Source organism: Ceratina calcarata, unplaced genomic scaffold, assembly GCF_001652005.2.
Source record: "Ceratina calcarata isolate Rehan_Ccalc_2016 unplaced genomic scaffold, ASM165200v1 scaffold115.2, whole genome shotgun sequence".
Lineage (NCBI taxonomy): Eukaryota > Metazoa > Arthropoda > Insecta > Hymenoptera > Apidae > Ceratina > Ceratina calcarata.
Window position 1 is genome coordinate 1,424,688 of NW_017132446.1, and position 17,218 is coordinate 1,441,905.

The following is a 17,218-nucleotide window of genomic DNA, read 5'->3' on the forward strand; positions in this document are numbered from 1 at the left end:
TAGAAACGCATTTTTTAAAAAGAAATCAGACGTCGGAAGAACATTGCTAATAATAAACAACAAAAAAAAAATTTTCGATTTTTCCGAGATTTTTCCAAGGGGTACCCCTTCAGATTTTGTGAAATTTTCGTTTTTTGCCAGTAACTCCCAAACCGTTAGCGATACGTGAAAATTGCATCAGATCTTTTTTGTAGAGGACGACGAGATCTACAATTTCCGTATAAAAACTTTTTGCTAACTTCAATAGTTTAAGAGTAATTTACAAAAAACAGTTTTTTCGTTTTTCGTCAATAACTCGTAAACTATTGACGACAGCGAAATAGTTTTACATGGAAATTGTAGATCTCGTCGTCCTCTACAAGAAAGGTCCTATGCATTATGCAATTTTTCCGTAGGTTCAATGGTTTAAGAGTTATTGAGGAAAAACGAAATTTTTTGTCAAAAGTTTGCTGATTCGACGGTGAAATGTCCGGATTTTATCAGTACCCATAAAATGCCAATTAATGATATATAACTCGTTAAATACTGAAGTTAGAAGAGAAATACATAGAAAGAAGATACTTGAGATGTTTTATTTGAATTTCTGAAGGCAAACAGAGTGAACCTACTGGTCTTTTTTATACTATACCTGTGTCCCGAATCCTCTCCGCTGTCGCCTCGACGCAACGAAGTTGAAATCGTGCGCATGCATAAAAGATTTGATAACAAAGCGAAAGGAAAAAATAAAAGAAACAATACCGTGTTTGAACTAAATGCATGCAATTTCTATATAAAAAGCGATTTGGTGATTCACGCTTTGCATGCACAGCCACGTGCACTTGTGTATTCAAAACACGTGCAAACGATGGCCTTTAGTGCGCGAGTACTCGTGCACTGAAAATAACATTTCAAATTGAGATAAGAAACATAATAAGAGGAATGACCTGCCGTTCTGTAGATAAAACTGGTAAGTGTACGTGATGCTCGTCATACTTTTTTCATGTCGATCAGAAAACTGGGACAACGTGATATACGAGTAAATATATTTATTTAATGAAACATGAATATACATATAGAGTGTGCTAGCTTGACAGGTTTTTTCATAATCGAATTAACCTTTTAATAGTAGTCGTGGCTTATGTAGTAAACAAGTAGAAGATAATATTCTTACATAACTAGTATCGTTTAAGTCGTTATCGCATTAAGTTTTACCTATTCGTCAGCGTAAAAGAATATTCAGATTCGAATTGTTCTTGCGGCAAAGTTAATACCCCGCAGCTCTGAGCAGAGGGCGTCTCGACGGGAGAACGTCTCCCTAACCAATCGTACTAATATTTATAATCAGTAGACGGAGTGGACGGAGTGCATTCGGTGCACATGCACCGGTGAGTATGTGGGATCGAGTGTTCATGACAATTTATAATACGCGCATGGATCAAACCGACCGCGAGTCAGCTAATAACGATACAGTACATCGTATGGACGAGTTCGCCAGAAACTTATATAACCGCGTCGGTCTCCGGCCTTCGTTCTAACCTGTCCACGTGCAATTTTAGAAAGTCGCAGGCTTATTATAACGCGGTTGCGGACTGATAAAACGCCTGCCAATTCGTGTGCCACATGCGTCGATAACGTATAGGACGGTCGACGCTGTCAACGCGCGATAATGAAGGAGGCGAGTAATGAAGTATTGAACGAGGAACAGTGGAAGCTCGAGGCGCAGGCTGTCATCGGCGACGTGAAGAACCATGTAAAGGAGATAAAAGTGGCGGAAAATCTGCGTAACAATAATCAGTTCGTTTATTTGAACCTGACCACGTTGGAGGGATCAAAGTTCTGCATCGAGCTGTCAGCTGCCGGTTTTGCCATCGTTGGTAACGAGCATGACGACACATCGCACAGAAGAACCGAGCATTTCGAGACGCCGTACAGTTTGCTAGATCTCGTTAGCCCGCGGTACAGAGATTCGTTCGGGAGTTCGCTTCAACGTAAGCTGGAACAGTTAAGTGACAGTCAATGAACGGGCTCGTTCATAGGACCTTCTGTCAGTCTCGACGACTGTCATTGTTTCGCTCCGGATTTAAACGGGAATAAAGTGGTTTCGTTCAATCAGCGTGCCAGTAAGCGTTTGAAATCGAAAATAAATCATGATTCTAATTGAGTGCATTCTCTCTTTGCGCAGTACTCTCGTTTAGCCCGAATCTAGCCGAGGATATCCGAGTGCTCGACAATTGCAAGGACAGTGCCGTATCTGGTACATGGTAACAAGTGTCCCGAAGGTTTTAAGTATTTACATATCAATGAATGTCAGTTTCACGGTGAATCATGCAGCACGACGCATAATCTTGTTCCAACGTCGCGCAAATCGATTTCGTTTAACCTTTAAATAAATATTTTTAACGCGATAGCGACGACCTGGTCGAAACCGAAGCAGGTGTTTTATCAATTGACAGGTCTATCGATAAGAACTGATATGAGGCTATCGTGATAAACGTTATAATAGGAGATTGTTTTGATAGATACGGTGATGCGAGTAGGACGAGTCGCGCGTGCTTAGGAAATATCCCTAGAAACCGTGCGAGGATCGGACGTGGTGCAAGTGGTGTAATATTTGTGTTTACCCCCACCGCAGCACGTCTCGTTGCTCTATGTTCGTTTGCCTCGTAAGTATTCCACTGTCTGGCCGTCGAGTCGCGAAGCAACGAAAATAAGAAGCGGTCGCACAGAACGTCGCATCGGCGAGCGTGTACGTAGTTGCACATCCGCGTCTCGCGTGCGCGTTCGCTTCTGAATGAGTCTCGGCGTCGATCAAGTGCTTGAGCGAAGGATTACGCGTAGTGCATCCTGTCCGTTGATATCGGCAGTGGCTGGTGGTGCGACGATGTCGAACAGTGAGCGATGACACGCCCGTGAAAAAGGAACGATAACAACGACCCGATTGATCACAGAGAGAACGCAGTAGCGCGTACGCGAAACGAACCCCCTTCTCAGTGCATTCAGTGTGACATTACGATTGAACGAAGAAACATGCTACAACCGAGAGCCGCGAGCGTCGGACGGTAAAGGTGAGTGACGAGTAGAATATTTTCGTGAATCGAACGGACGTCCAAGTGCCGCCGGGACTTTGACAGCTCGTTTGTTTTCATTCGACTCGCTGCGTTACTAGCAACCCTTTCCGCGGTGGAACGACTGCTTCGGAACTCGTACGATCGCAAACAATGCCGTGCGCGGTAACATAATAGCTAATCCGTATCACCACTGAATATTTACGATACATCCTCGCCTGAACCTGATGCGCATATCGCAGTCCTGTGCTCCAAATTTTCCTTCCCGGCTTCTGCCTCTTCCTCTCGTTTCGTTCAGTCAGTATTTATTAGTTTACAAACGGAGCTTTTCATGAAAACTTACCGTATTTACATACGCGGTTTCATATTCCCGTTAGATTCTTGGTTTATATAATAACTGTATTATAGCGAATTCGATGCCATTCGTATCAAGAGTCTCTTTGTTTATCTTGCATTAGACCGATTGCTGGAACTCCGAAATTTTCCGTGCAGATCTTATCGATTTTGCATGATGCATGCTTCCGCTCGACGAAAACGTGAATCGTCACTGTTAATTAACGAAGATGACCTTGACCACTCCAAGATTTATTTAGCATTATTAAAACGCGACTGGCCGAAGAATGAATAGTTTTCGTTGTAAATGGTTTCATGTTCTTTCCACGTAACGTGTTCGTCATAGTTCGGCGGCGATGCCGATGGTCCATTTATGATAATTAGAATGAATCATCGGTTAAAGGAATGGGTTAAAGGTGATAGAATGTGAAAGAAGTAATCAATTCCGTCTACGAGACATCGCGTTAACAGCACAATGGTTTTCGTTAAATGATTTTTTATTGCGTTCAAGTAACTCTTATCTAATGACATTGTCCAATTGAACGCGCGACGGGTTATACATTTTAATGGTTAAACGCAATTATATTCGATAACAGCGTCCCTGTTTTTATAAAAGTAGATCAGAGGACTCGACGCGAATATTAATTAGACGTGATCCGTGACGATACTGGTAACATGTTTTACTATGATGAAAAACTATATCACTCACGATGTTTCCTATGAACTATTTTTGGACAGCGCGCATAATCCACTGTACAAGATTTAGATTAGATAATATCGCTCTTAGAGAAAATTGTAGCTCAAAATAGGCGTATAGGGGCCAAGTAAAGTGGAACTGGCCTCTGATGTATTCATTCATTTGTTTCGAACGTCAACATTTCACTAATTTCGAGTCATACACAAAATTCCACAAATATTTGCATTTTGTTAACTCGAAATCTCGTTACAATCAATTATAATTATTTCATTGTAAATAATCAGATTGCATAACTACGTCTTTCCGAAGAAATCGTATGACTACTTTTAATTGATAAATAAATAGGTTCGTACTGAGATAAGAGTTGATAACGAGAACACGTTACATCCGTATGATTAATGATAATAATAATATTACAATGAATAATGCTTTGCATTCTTCAAAAGGAATGTTACACATAACTCTTTATACACTGTATCTGTTGCGAACAGTGGCTAGTTCATGACTCGTAGCTTAGCAGTCACCAATTAAATAATAGCTGTTACTGAATGAGAGACATAATCAATTGTATGTATATACGCTTATCGATACGGGAAATATCTAATTGTACATCGTTCCTGTTAAATTTTATTGTTGTAACAATGTGAAACCAGCCGGGTGATGGTTCTTGTTTTTTCAGGAAAAAGGAATGGCTAGTTTGATGGTGACCACATCTAACAAGAACAGTTCACGTACTTCATCCCCCAACAGAGGAAACACAGTGACGTCGCCGCAACAATTGTCAGCTTTGGAGAATACTCCAAGAGCACGTAATGCTTCATTGTAAGCATCAATTTATCTCTTCTCGACGTACGTAAGTTGATGGAAGGAGTGCTGACGAATTTTCGTTTGTTTGCACAGTTCCCAACCAGGGGAGGGTAGTACAGGCAGTGGAAGTAGTGGTGGTGGAGGCAGCCTCAGTATGAAAGGTAGTAGGCAAAAATCACCAGGAACTGTGATCCGAGTAGATGTTATGGATGAACCAAATACCAATCTAATCACTGCCGAACAAGACGAGTTTGTGCCAAACATTCATCTACCGACCGACGACGAAGGAGTACGTAGCAATTCATTCTGTGTACATGCTTATGCCTACTCATTTATTTCTTAAGTGATGTTACAAAAACTGAATCTTATCACGTATTTAGTACCATAATAAATTACGATTGTATATGCTTACATAAAGTTACTTATGTAATAACGGCGATGTTGTGCATGCAATGACAATTACACTGCAGCACAAGGCTACCGACTGTAACTGTATGATCAGGGTTATAGGTCACGAAATGAGGTAGTCATTTGCATAAGTGGCTTCGAAGCTAAGGCATCTTAATCTTAATAAATCCCGATTGCAATCAAAGTACTAGTTATTGAGCACACTGCTCAAGAAAATGTGTTCCGTTATTCGCAGTATCAGGTCTCTCGGCATTGATGTAATAATCCGTGGATTAACATGATCATAAATTTCTTTTCAGGAACAGTATCATGCAACACAATCGTTCCTATCAAACGGATCCTCCGAACTAATAACCGATGACGTCGATTCCAGTTCTGCTCGCGTTAGTCAAGCCATCGAGCATATCCAAAATAAAATCGCGAAAACGCGAGAGCTTATAAGAATAGAACAAACTACGCGCGATGGTAAGTGTTTCAGTTACATCGATTAACAGTAATTAGTGTAGCACCGATAGTCTCAAGTGCTAGACTGCTGAATTAGTGCGATAAACGACGACCGTCGGATAGTTTACACTTGCATGTAACTCGTCGATATTTGATCACGTTTCAGAGAATGTGAACGAATATTTAAAACTAGCTGCGAACGCAGACAAGCAGCAGCTCACTCGGATCAAGGCAGTGTTTGAAAAGAAAAATCAAAAGTCAGCGCACATCATTTCCCAGTTACAGAAGAAGTTGGATAGTTACACGAAGAAGTTAAAGAATTACGAATTAAATGGAGCACCGACGAGTCACAGGCAACCCAGGGAAGTCCTTCGGGACATGGGACAAGGACTCAAGTATGTTTTATTATTGTACTATTTTCTGTATTAGCATAAGTCAAGAAATATTAAATGAAAGTACGTGTGTAGTCAGTGTACAAATATAGGCTCGGATAGTACGTAGTTCATTTATTTAATTACTGATTTATGTAGAAGCTGACTTACTTATTGCGTATATGATAAATGATTGTCGGTGTCCTGCTTCCCTTTGCTAAATATAAAGCATGATACTTTTGTCTAATTTAAGCCTTACTTACAGAAACGTGGGTGGCAATATTAAAGTTGGAATCAGTGGTTTTTCAGGGTGAGTCTCGAAATAGATACAATAGCTTATATATTATTGCTGTATAAATTTTGCGAAATAGATATTGAGTGAATATAGTCGCAATGTTCAGTAGCTTTTTATATCAATTTATTATTTAAAAGAAAATACATCTTTGATATGTGTGATACATCTGTTGATATTCAATTGTACTTCTAATGTTTCAGAACTGTGATGTCTAAGCCAAGAGAGTTTGCACATTTGATAAAGAACAAGTTTGGCAGTGCTGATAATATAAACACCTTATCCCGTGAGTAAATCTCTATTTGAAATTCTTTAATTGATTAAAGTAAATCAGTTGAAATCTAATCGTATAATTTTCAAATAATATTCTGTTGAAGTATTTGTGTTCAAAGGGCACTTACACTGAGCACACTTTGCTTCATGCTAATAAACTGATACTTCAAGCAATAGTATGCACGTTATTTTCGTTTTTATAATACGTTTATATGTATGTAAATACACTATCAGAATCGTTACAATTTTTCTTAAATATAAATTCTGCATTGTATCTGAAATAATATAAAAAGATCTATGATAATTCCAAATGTACCTTAGTAATAGTACAATACTTCCCCACGAAAACACCGAAGAATAAACATTGTTTAATATTTTGCGCTGTCATGGCAGTTGAAAGTAGTAAGTAAAATTTTGTCTAATTTCTTCTCTTATCTGTGTACAATTCTTTCCTTAGTATGTATATGTGTAGCACGTATCCCCCAAGTTTCACAATACGAAGATTGACACAATTTTTTACACTGTTACCGTCTATGAGAGGAATATTAATTTCATTTACACGAGAATCTTTGTCTAATGTCACTTAATAATTTTTTCTTGCAACACCTAGTCGCTTTCACGTATCCAGATCGTTGCTTCTTTTAATATTAGTTATCCAATACAACAGTCGTAAATTTACAATCACTCTGAAAGGACAGATATCGTAGAGGAAGAAAACAACTTTACTAAACTGACACACGAATCACACAGTTACATGCGACGAGAATTAAAATGTGAATGAATCGGTATTAGAAAAGACGGGAGTATATGCTAAACTGTTTAAAGGCAGGACAATCTGGTATTGGATAACATTCTAACATGCGACGTCTGTGTCTCTGCAGATGGCTCGACTTTTTATGTAAACGATACACCGCGTGCAGGTAATGGAGATAACGCTAGTGTTGAAGATGAGAAGGCGCATCACGGTTCGGCGACGCTTCCCGGTGGATGCAGTCTGGGATCGACACATAGCGCAGCGGCGATGAAATTTCCATCAGAGGAGGGCTCGGAATGCTCGAGCGTCACAAGCGAGAGCGGACCCGGTAGCAAGGGCCAAGCGCACGCGTGTCATAGTAGTAACGACGCGGCGCTTAGTCTGAAATCTATCTTCTCGGAGTTGCAAGAGCAGAGAGAAAGCATGGAGAGGATGAAGGACAAATTAGAAGGTGTAAAGGTTCGTGATAATCGTCAGGTGAAAAATACGGTGGAGCGTGACACTGATTTGTTACATCTTTGATCTCAGAGTTTGCAACAAGAAGTGACATATCTTTCTCACGCATTGCAAGAGGAACGTTTCCGATGCGAGCGTCTAGAGGAGCAGATCAACGATCTGACCGAATTACACCAAAACGAAGTAGAGAATTTGAAGCAAACGATAACGGATATGGAGGAGAAAGTGCAATATCAGAGCGAGGACCGCTTGAGGGACATACACGAAATGTTGGAGAGTTGTCAAACGAAAATTTGTAAAATGGAACATCAGCAGCAGCAGCACCAGCAGTACGTCACCCTGGAGGGTTTGGATAACAGCAACGCGAGAGCGTTGGTGGTTAAGCTCATAAACGTAGTGTTAACTGTGTTGCAAGTAGTTCTACTACTAGTTGCAACGGGTGCTGGTATTATGATGCCTTTCCTTAGGACCAGGTACAGTTCTCTTCGTAATATTATTACCAAATCTTTGATCGATCACGAGATAACTCGTGTTTGGACTCGTATCAATTAAAATAATCGCCGATGAGATAGCTTCTACGTAAAATTGCCGAGCGAACGCTAACTTATATTTGACTTTTACAGGGGGAAATTAATTTGTTCTCTAATAAATATAATTCTTATTCATCGCTTCTTAATTCGTTCCTTATTCACGTACATACTCGTTTCATACTTCGAATCACTTACATTCATCGCCATCAAGTTTTAATTTCGGCACGCTCATTGTTTTATTTTGTTCTCACGTGTCTGTTGCAGCTGTACTAAGCCTCATTGTTTCATGTGCAGGGTGCGCATATTAACTACCACGCTTGTCGTACTGGGCATAATATTTGTGGCCAAACAGTGGCCCGAGGTCCACGATGTCGGCAGTCACATCATGCGCCATATTAAACAGACGCTCGCCGTTAAGTAGCATCGTAAGTAAATTTTTATTTTCCATAACATATCGTGAAAATCCGATGACCAAACGATTGGCAAGAACGACTTGTTGTAGGGTGGTATACTTAAATTTACCATACCCTGTGATGAAGAAAAAAAAAAATTGTACACAATGATCAACATTTTGGACCCATTTATCAGTGCTGTAGTTTTGGAGCAATAATAGTAGGTATACGCGCAAACGACTTTGTTTCTATTTCAAATCCGATCACGTTCACCGTTACGCCATTCGATTAAGCGAACGGTTTAAATATGTATATTTGATATGTGTTAAAAGGAATTAGACGATATGCAAAAGAGAGAACGTATTTTCCTGTGAAAATGGTGTTTCACCTAAGAGAGATAAATGAGAAAGTGTCTTGTCCCTTATTGTTATAAATTTATTTACCTTTTTTTTATTTTTACTCGATTGATTTTATTGAAAACGGACTAGGTACGCGTTCGGTAATTTATAGCGTGCGAATGATACGCGAGATGAGGATAATTCTATAATTTGTAACAAAATAAAATAACTTGTACAATACGTGAACGAGATAGTGAGTAATAATTGTAAACGCTGTACGCTGATATTGCTTGATCACATACGGCACGTTGCTAGAAGAAAATTTATTCTGACATCACGCGATTACGTTCACTTTTATACGAATAACTGATTATAACCGTGGAATTAGAAGAAAAATTATTGAAGAAGCGAAAGTACTGATTAAAAAAAAAGATAGAAACGATGGGTAGAAAATTGTTCCATCGTCGGTGTCTGTGGGGGGTGTCACTACCACCTATTTTCAGGTATCGTAGCTCGTACGTTTGATATTCGAATAGGTCCGTGTAATTTTGTCGACTACGCGTTTCTAAGTAAAAATATTTATAATTGCAATCGTCCAGTTGCTAAAACAATAAATATAAAGTAAGAAGAGAACACGTAAGTGAATGTAGATATTCCTCGATTCGAGATGTATATTGTAGCGTGATATATCGTTAGTAGAAAAACCGCAGCGTCACTAGAAATTCTTAAAAGTGTAATTTAAAGAACTGCACATTCATGAGAAACGGAACAAATATTTGTACATTGAGCGATATCGCAAGAGGACCAACGTGCTCTTTTCCTCTTAACTCTATTCGACTTCTAATCTATTTCATAAAAGAATGATTCTTATATGGATGATAATCGGCTATTTAATATCAATCTCTTCAATCTCATGAATGTTCGAAACCACCACAGACACGAGAGTGCGTACATATTATATCGATTAACGAAGAAATGAACCATGACAGATATTGATATGAGAGAAAGACTGACGGACTACATCGCTGTTACAATTGTGAGTAATTTAATATTTGTGGCAATTTTCCGTTGCTGAATCACGCATTGAGAAAAACCGTTCGGAAACAGTTAAAACGGTGTACAAGAGGAATACAACGTTGCGACGATAATTATAAAATTAATGCAGTTACGTGGAGATAAATGATTCTTAAATATAGGTGCTCAAATTCTCGAGTGTGTAATGTATTTTTGGTCCGTATCATTTTTTTTCAATCTCACCGCCGTGGGCGAAATGTTCATCTGTCCTTTTTTTTTTAATTTATAGCAGTTAATGGAAGCACTGTTACAGCTCACCAAGCAATTTTATGACATACAGAGAAAGATATACTTTTCCAGTGATCACTGATATTTTTTTTGTATCGTTTACTACGTAAAAATCCTCTTTAGATTTTATAAAGATATTATTTCTAATTTATGTACATTAAGTTAAATATAATTTTTGTTATTTGTATATGTTGAATTATAGTTAAAGTTTCGTTCACGTTAGAAAATCATTTCGTGTCGACGTAAATAAAATGAATTTTGTGTAGCAATGTATTTCGTTTTCTTGTGCCTGTTACTCGTGTGAATACAATATCAAATTTCCTAATTTTTCTTTTCAAATCGACCCCGAATCTTTTGATAACTGTCCTCTGTATTTATTAAAGCTAATCATTTTTTGTACTTTTTGTACACGCGTTTAATGCTGCCAAAAATAGAAGAGTCGAGTCTGTGACAAGATCAAAACGAAAAAAAAGAATAACCAGAAGGAAGTTTGATCGTGTGTTTATAACTCCGAGACAGGCGAACGTTTTGTCATTTGAACAGACCGCGTATATTTTTTTACTTTCGACTTTCTTTACAACTGTATTACAAAAAGAAGAGAAGTTTGTTCAATTAAATTTATTGACAATTCAAATAACGTTTCCTTCGAATATATCGATCCTCTTGCGTTCCTAATGAAACAGTCGGTTTTTATGTCTATAAATTTATATATAAATACGTCGCTGTGACTATACTAAGTTTATATATATATGTATACATAAGAAGCGTAGAAGTTAAAAATCAGTTTTGGGATCAATATAATTGTATATAAAAGAAATTTTCGAGCAAGAAACTCGACGTCTGTATACGCGCGCTGTATATGTTTAAAGCTACGAGAACGAGAGAAACTACGCCTCTAAGAACACAGAGATATACACGTTTGTTGATTAATTCCACTGGATTCAATGTTATATTGATTCTGCAAAAAGATTTCTAATTTTAACGTTGTTTAAATCAAATCTCGAATAAAGATGTATGCTTATTATTGTGTAAGCGACGACTAGACAAAATATATAGGGTGTTCAACGATGCGCTTGTACGTTTAATTATACTGTTTAGATAATATGGCAAGCTGTATAAATTTAATTTTAAGATCGATAGTTATATCCACTGCTGATTATTAGTATTCATGTTCTACAATAAAAATTATATTTCTCTAAGCGAGTGATTTAAGAAACATACAGTAATTATTGCACCGTTGCATATTTTTCTAATATGCAACAGTTGTACCGAGTCCCTTGAGGATTAAGTAAAACGACACCCTATATGTATTGTACAGCTTTAAATCGTGGTGCTTTGTAAGATACACGTGTAATCCAATTATTAGAAAATTTGTTAACACCGTTGACCACTGATTTAGCGAGGGCCCCGATTCGCACGCTTAAACGCAAATACTCGATCGTAGCAAGGGAAGAGAAGCGAATAGAATAAAGAGACAAATTAAAAAAGACGTTTATACGAAAGAGTAAGAAAGAAATTACACGTACACTTATACATGATACCATGGGACAACGATATGGACGTATTTCGTATCATACGAAGTTACATTTTTCTATATGAGTTTTCCGTTTTTATCGCGGCTGTTTACAATTTTATATGTATTTTCTATTGAAAAAGCTCGGACATGGATACGCGAAGGGCAGTGCTTAAAGGATCATCAGTTGCGGAAGAAAGTTGTTCCCGGAATTCTGTAATCTTCACACGATGACTTACCCACGATTCTAGGGGCCCCTCCTCCTGTATGCATAGTTATAGCGTAACGAAATGAAGACAAAACGAGATCTTGTCGTCGATGCCTTGCATAGGTAGTAAATGTCAAATTATAGATGAAATATTTGTTGTCAATTGTAGGACGATGTAGGCAATTAAAGGCAATATGAGCAGCGACTGTAATGGAAATTGTTAGCACGCTAGACACACATACACACGTGCATACCGTAGATACCGCGCGAAGCGTGGACCGCGACCCGTGACGCGAAACCACATGAGTGTACGTATGTAATAGCTGCATAACAAATCAGTATAATGATGTAGTTAAAAAGAAACCGACAAAAAAAAATCTAGTTTATGTTCACGAAACAAGAAATATGCGCGAATTATGTTATCGCTGCGAAAATGAACAGTTTCACGCCAAATATCAGTTTAGCAGCCGTCATTATTATTTAATACCGTTTCAAAATAAAATGAATTTTTAATAAGCCCGATTATCTTTTTCCGCTTGCTAATTCAGCTTCGTACCTGCTAGTCACCTTAGAGAAGAAACTAATTTATTATCTCTTAAACAGAATGAGCATTTACATATAAAGAAAAGACGATCGGGTTGTAAAGTTTTTTTATATTTTTTTACCGAGCTGTTTATCGGTGATATTACAATCATCACAAATTTACAAATTCGTTATATATATATATATATATATATCACAATTTCTACTGTGTGTAGTGCTGAAAGCTGTTTTCTTTTAAAGTTGAGATGCCACAGAAGAATGCATTGTCAAAGGTGATTACAAAGGTAGCTATATACTCTCTTTTATTACGTTAAAAACAGTATATCATCGGCGAGATATATAATCACTATCGCTCTGTATTACACTTCCTTGCAGTAAAAGTAGCTATCAGCCTTCATTTGTTAAATAATATTTGAACGTCTCGCTAGCATTGATAAGAAAATATTTCGCTCTCCTCACGACAATCATGGTATTCGTATTATACATAGATAAATATGTAGGTGTTCCATCCTCTCAAATTCTCGTTCATAATTACAACTTTTAACGCGCATAACATGTAAAGTGTATATTTTCATGTGATCCGTAAAACGAGTTACGTTTTTAATATTCTAAGCAAGCTTTAAAAATAAATTATCCGCTTTTAAAATCCAGTCCTCTTGGTTCGGATGTAATTATTGTTTAATTTGAGCTTTTTTTAAATGATCATAGACATCTATCGGAGTTTAAAAAACTATATAATATATATAATATACATATAGGCAATAAGTTTACTAAAGTTTTAAAACAATCTGCTCTGCACAGGTCGGCGAAGAAATTTATTAATGAAAGAAGCTTGAAAGTATTTATTTCCTCCCTAACTAAGAATTGACTAACTATCAGTTAACCGTATCGATTTTCAAAATAGGAGAAACTTTAAATATGAGTTATAAATAAAAAAAGTAAAATCACTTCGGTAAAGTATTTATACCGATATAAGAAAGAAAAAGATAATTTAAGTGACTGTTCAATTTCACGTTACTCGTTAGGTGCGAATCGCTTTAGAAAACATCGTTACCCCTTTGCTAAGAATCCTCGAAAATATATTCTTTGTATACAATTTCTTAACGTACGCTACAGTAAAGGAATACATCGTGGTGACTAACGTCTTCTTACAAAATGCAGGCTTGATATTCTTCTATCCTCTATCATGCGTTGCTTTTGATCGTGCGCTTCAATCCGCGTTTGTCTGGACTCTGTCCTGGGTATCCCGAAGTGCGATTTCGTTTTTTGTTTCGCCTTGCCGAGGAACAGATTCTTCCTTCTGTGTGGGCGCTGCGCCGTGATGCTTCTTCTTGTGGCACATCATCGTCGACCGCGATACGAACGTTTTCCCACAAGCGTCGCATTCGTACGGTCTCTCGCCTGTGTGCAATCTTTTATGAATCGCCATCGGGGTGAACTGCGTGAACGTTTTGCCGCACACGTCGCATCTGTAAGGCCGTTCACCGGTGTGTAACCTTCTGTGACACCTCAAAGCCGCTCTTCGAGCGAATACCTTGCCGCACATGTCGCATTTAAAACTTTTCTCGCCGGTGTGCATCGTCGAGTGAATTTTCAGATCGACGCGCGTTACAAATCCTTTGCCGCAAACCTCGCACAAATACGGTTTCTCGCCGGTGTGAATGCGCAGATGTGTGTTCAGATAACTCTTACTGACGAACATCTTGTTGCACACTACGCAGGGATACTGACGGTTGTCCATGCCCGAGTGTATCTTCTGATGACTCTTGCAAAGTCCCTTAGTTATGAAACCTCGGCCACAGATCTCGCAGACGTAGGGTTTCACGCCTAAATGCCTATTCTGATGGTCCAGCAGCGACTGTTTCGTTTTGAAGTGTTGCCCGCAAGTGTTGCAAGGAAACGGCTTTAGATCCGAGTGTACTCTTTGGTGAAGAACGAGATAACTTTTCGACTGGAAACCTTTACCGCACGTAGAGCAATTGTAATCGAATTGTCCGGTGTGCGTGGCCGAGTGCTGTGCGAGTCCGATTTTACTACGAAACGCTTTGTCACAGGTCACACACTGAAAAGGCTTTTCACCGGTATGTTTACGCATGTGCTCTTGCAGTTTATAATTCGTTCTGTACTGCTTCCCGCAATGAGTGCAAACTTTCGGGGTCCACTTCTGTCTCACCGCCGTTTGCTTTTTCTCCTCTATATTCGCGTCATTCTCAGGAGTCAATTCCGATTCCATTACCTCCTTTTCTTTATTTATCGTTTTATCTTTCTCCGCGTCGCATCTTTCTTTATGTACACTTAACGCGTCTACGCTTGTAAAATATAAACCGCAAGGACAGCAACAGAAATATTGTTCGTAATGTGTTATCATATTGCTCGAACCTAGTATTGCCTCGTTGCAAAACGGACACACGTACCAGTGCGATCCGGTTTCATCGATTGTAGGATTATTTAACGTGCTCTCTAATAACGCGTGTTTCGTTCTTTTCGTGTATTCTACTAAAATCTCGGCATTCCCTGTTGTCACTTGACTCGTCGATGCCATCGTATTTGTTCGAACAGCGTGTCTCGAGGCTTCGTTCTTGATCACGTGTGTTTCTTCTATATCGCTTCCAGTCTCTGGTTGTGCAGTTCCAAAACTCTCATGTGGCACCTACGTAGAAAGTGATCGATTAATCAAAATTTATAAAAACACCGGGTATGTTAACTTACATTATTTTCAAGTACACTTAAAGAATCCTTAGCAGTTAATCTCTCCTGCAGTCTGTGATACTCTTCTTCTTTTATTGGTACAGACTCGTACTTGACACTGTCACAGTAATGTACGATTGGCTCTCTGTTCTGATCTTCAGGACTTATGGAAGTAACATAATTTATTCCTAACTGACTTAAATGACTGCTGACCGTCAAATTCCCAACGACGGTCATGTCGCCTTCCAAGTGCATTGCTATTTGATGATTAGATACCTGTTATCGGAAGATTCACTTACAGTAACGTACAGACGTTTCAAAACGAATTGTACTGGTAACATTGGTAGTAACACGGTACAATTTATTTGAAAAACAAGGATCGTTTGTCGATTTACCCCCCGTATATGTTCGTCCACCATTCTGACAGTGTCTCCGTCCAAACAATCAATACCAGTGACTTCAATATCTGTGTCCTGTTGGCCCATTTCTTCCTGGGTGACAACCTGTTCACCACCAGCTAGATCCATTTCATCCATGACCTGCATCGTGTGTATAGTAGTCTCTCCCGTGTCTCCCGAAGTCACACGATTCTGTGCATCTTCAATATCACTTTGTATTCTATCGATATTCCTTTGGATCCTGTTTATTTCTTCTGCTTCTTCTAAATCCCGTTTAGATATATGAACGACGTCATCCTTAGAAAATTCTTTCAACATTTCCATGAACAGCCCCTCAGTGAGTAAACACTTTTCACGAAAATCGAACAACTGGTCTAACTTGTACGCGCACTCTTCGCACACCACTTTCGGCAATTGATCGGTCATAGATACCTAAAAATAATTCATTGTTAACATTAGAAAATTGTTGTTTACTGGATTTCTAACAGAATTCTACGTTTGTAACGAGTGCGTGGCCAGATCAATGTTGCGGGAGGATAGTGGAACCTTGCACCAATTTTCTTCCTCTATTTATAGTCAAATTAGAAAAGAGGGGGCGAAGACGGAGTCGGAGGAGATCGCAGTGAAATCAGACCTCCCGTGCACGATTTTACCTGGACTGGCAAGCACGCGGCTATCTTCTTGTCAATGTTGCGCATCTGATCGCCGGCTTCGAAGATCGGCAATCCCATCAGTATGCCAGTTTTCGTCGCGCATAGACGGCATAGATAATCGAATTCCTTGACGACAGCCATATCAATTGAGAGGATCGTCTTCCCAGAACAGATGAGCTAAACGGACCGATTCTGCTTCTTCAAGAGATCCAACGGGAGAGTTGGTTCACGCGATCGAGAGAACTCGTGTCACGCATCACGATGATAATTCGCGATTCGCTTTATGCGAATGTACAGTCTTAAGTTTTATCCTCGCATTTACCCGGTAATATTTGACAAGCGAGCCTGGCTGCGTTCACACCATCGGCCTTTTACATACGGTCAGTCCGCCTGGCTGGCATCCGTAGCGGGGCAATTATTTAGCTTACACTGCTCTCTTTTCATCTTAAAAGAGCTTCTCTTCTCGCAGGGGGCGTCCTAAACGCGTTTCTCATGTTTCTCATCCACTGTGCAGATTATAGAAAACAAATAGAAAATTAAATATTTGCATAGACGATTAGATTTTCACTGTGGAATCGTCGGATTTTCTATAAAATGAATGCATTTTTCATGCTCTTCGTTGCATTCACGCTCGCTGAATTAAATGAGTAATTATCTACTTGACGCTTAATTTTTTGGACCTTTTATTTATGAATTATACACTCTTCGAACTATAACAATCTTTTCAAAAATCATAAATTAATGAAATAAGTCTACACAATTTTGAAAATATAC

General features: G+C 38.8%; 3 protein-coding genes across 9 annotated transcripts in view; 2 read left to right on the forward strand and 1 right to left on the reverse strand.

Annotated features, from left to right (window-relative positions):
- The window catches only part of Dmtn (transmembrane and coiled-coil domain 2 protein Dmtn), a 13,097-nt gene extending 2,022 nt beyond the window's left edge, over positions 1–11,075 (forward strand). Inside the window, exons 1-12 of one of the 6 annotated variants that reach the window (XM_018022412.2) lie at positions 2,019–3,044; positions 4,754–4,896; positions 4,975–5,170; positions 5,589–5,754; positions 5,900–6,128; positions 6,370–6,414; positions 6,600–6,682; positions 7,063–7,071; positions 7,551–7,882; positions 7,952–8,352; positions 8,674–8,834; positions 8,912–11,075. In XM_018022412.2, coding sequence (XP_017877901.1) covers positions 4,763–4,896; positions 4,975–5,170; positions 5,589–5,754; positions 5,900–6,128; positions 6,370–6,414; positions 6,600–6,682; positions 7,063–7,071; positions 7,551–7,882; positions 7,952–8,352; positions 8,674–8,830 — 1,752 coding nt within the window. In that variant the 5' untranslated portion in view covers positions 2,019–3,044; positions 4,754–4,762 and the 3' untranslated portion in view covers positions 8,831–8,834; positions 8,912–11,075. Of the gene's footprint in view, positions 1–2,018; positions 3,045–4,753; positions 4,897–4,974; positions 5,171–5,588; positions 5,755–5,899; positions 6,129–6,369; positions 6,415–6,599; positions 6,683–7,062; positions 7,072–7,550; positions 7,883–7,951; positions 8,353–8,673; positions 8,835–8,911 lie in introns of those variants that run through there. The other 5 variants (XM_018022430.2, XM_026812387.1, XM_026812382.1 and 2 more) reach the window with 5 other exon arrangements.
- LOC108623738 (GSK3-beta interaction protein) lies at positions 1,178–3,045 on the forward strand. The gene has a single exon (XM_018022476.2). It carries the CDS (start codon positions 1,646–1,648, stop codon positions 1,997–1,999), a length of 354 nt encoding a protein of 117 aa, XP_017877965.1. The 5' UTR covers positions 1,178–1,645; the 3' UTR covers positions 2,000–3,045.
- Positions 11,076–12,617: 1,542 nt separating the features above from the next.
- On the reverse strand, positions 12,618–16,692 carry LOC108623695 (zinc finger protein 2 homolog). Of its 2 annotated transcripts, none has more exons than XM_018022393.2 (4): positions 16,445–16,692; positions 15,789–16,223; positions 15,415–15,669; positions 12,618–15,355 (listed from the first exon to the last, which is right to left on the reverse strand). In XM_018022393.2, exons 1-4 carry the CDS (start codon positions 16,583–16,585, stop codon positions 13,916–13,918), a joined length of 2,271 nt encoding a protein of 756 aa, XP_017877882.1. In that variant the 5' UTR covers positions 16,586–16,692; the 3' UTR covers positions 12,618–13,915. The 2 variants fall into 2 exon arrangements, with proteins under 2 accessions (XP_017877882.1, XP_017877889.1); XM_018022400.2 differs by lacking the exon at positions 16,445–16,692 and adding an exon at positions 16,288–16,389.
- Between the last annotated feature and the right edge of the window lie 526 nt (positions 16,693–17,218).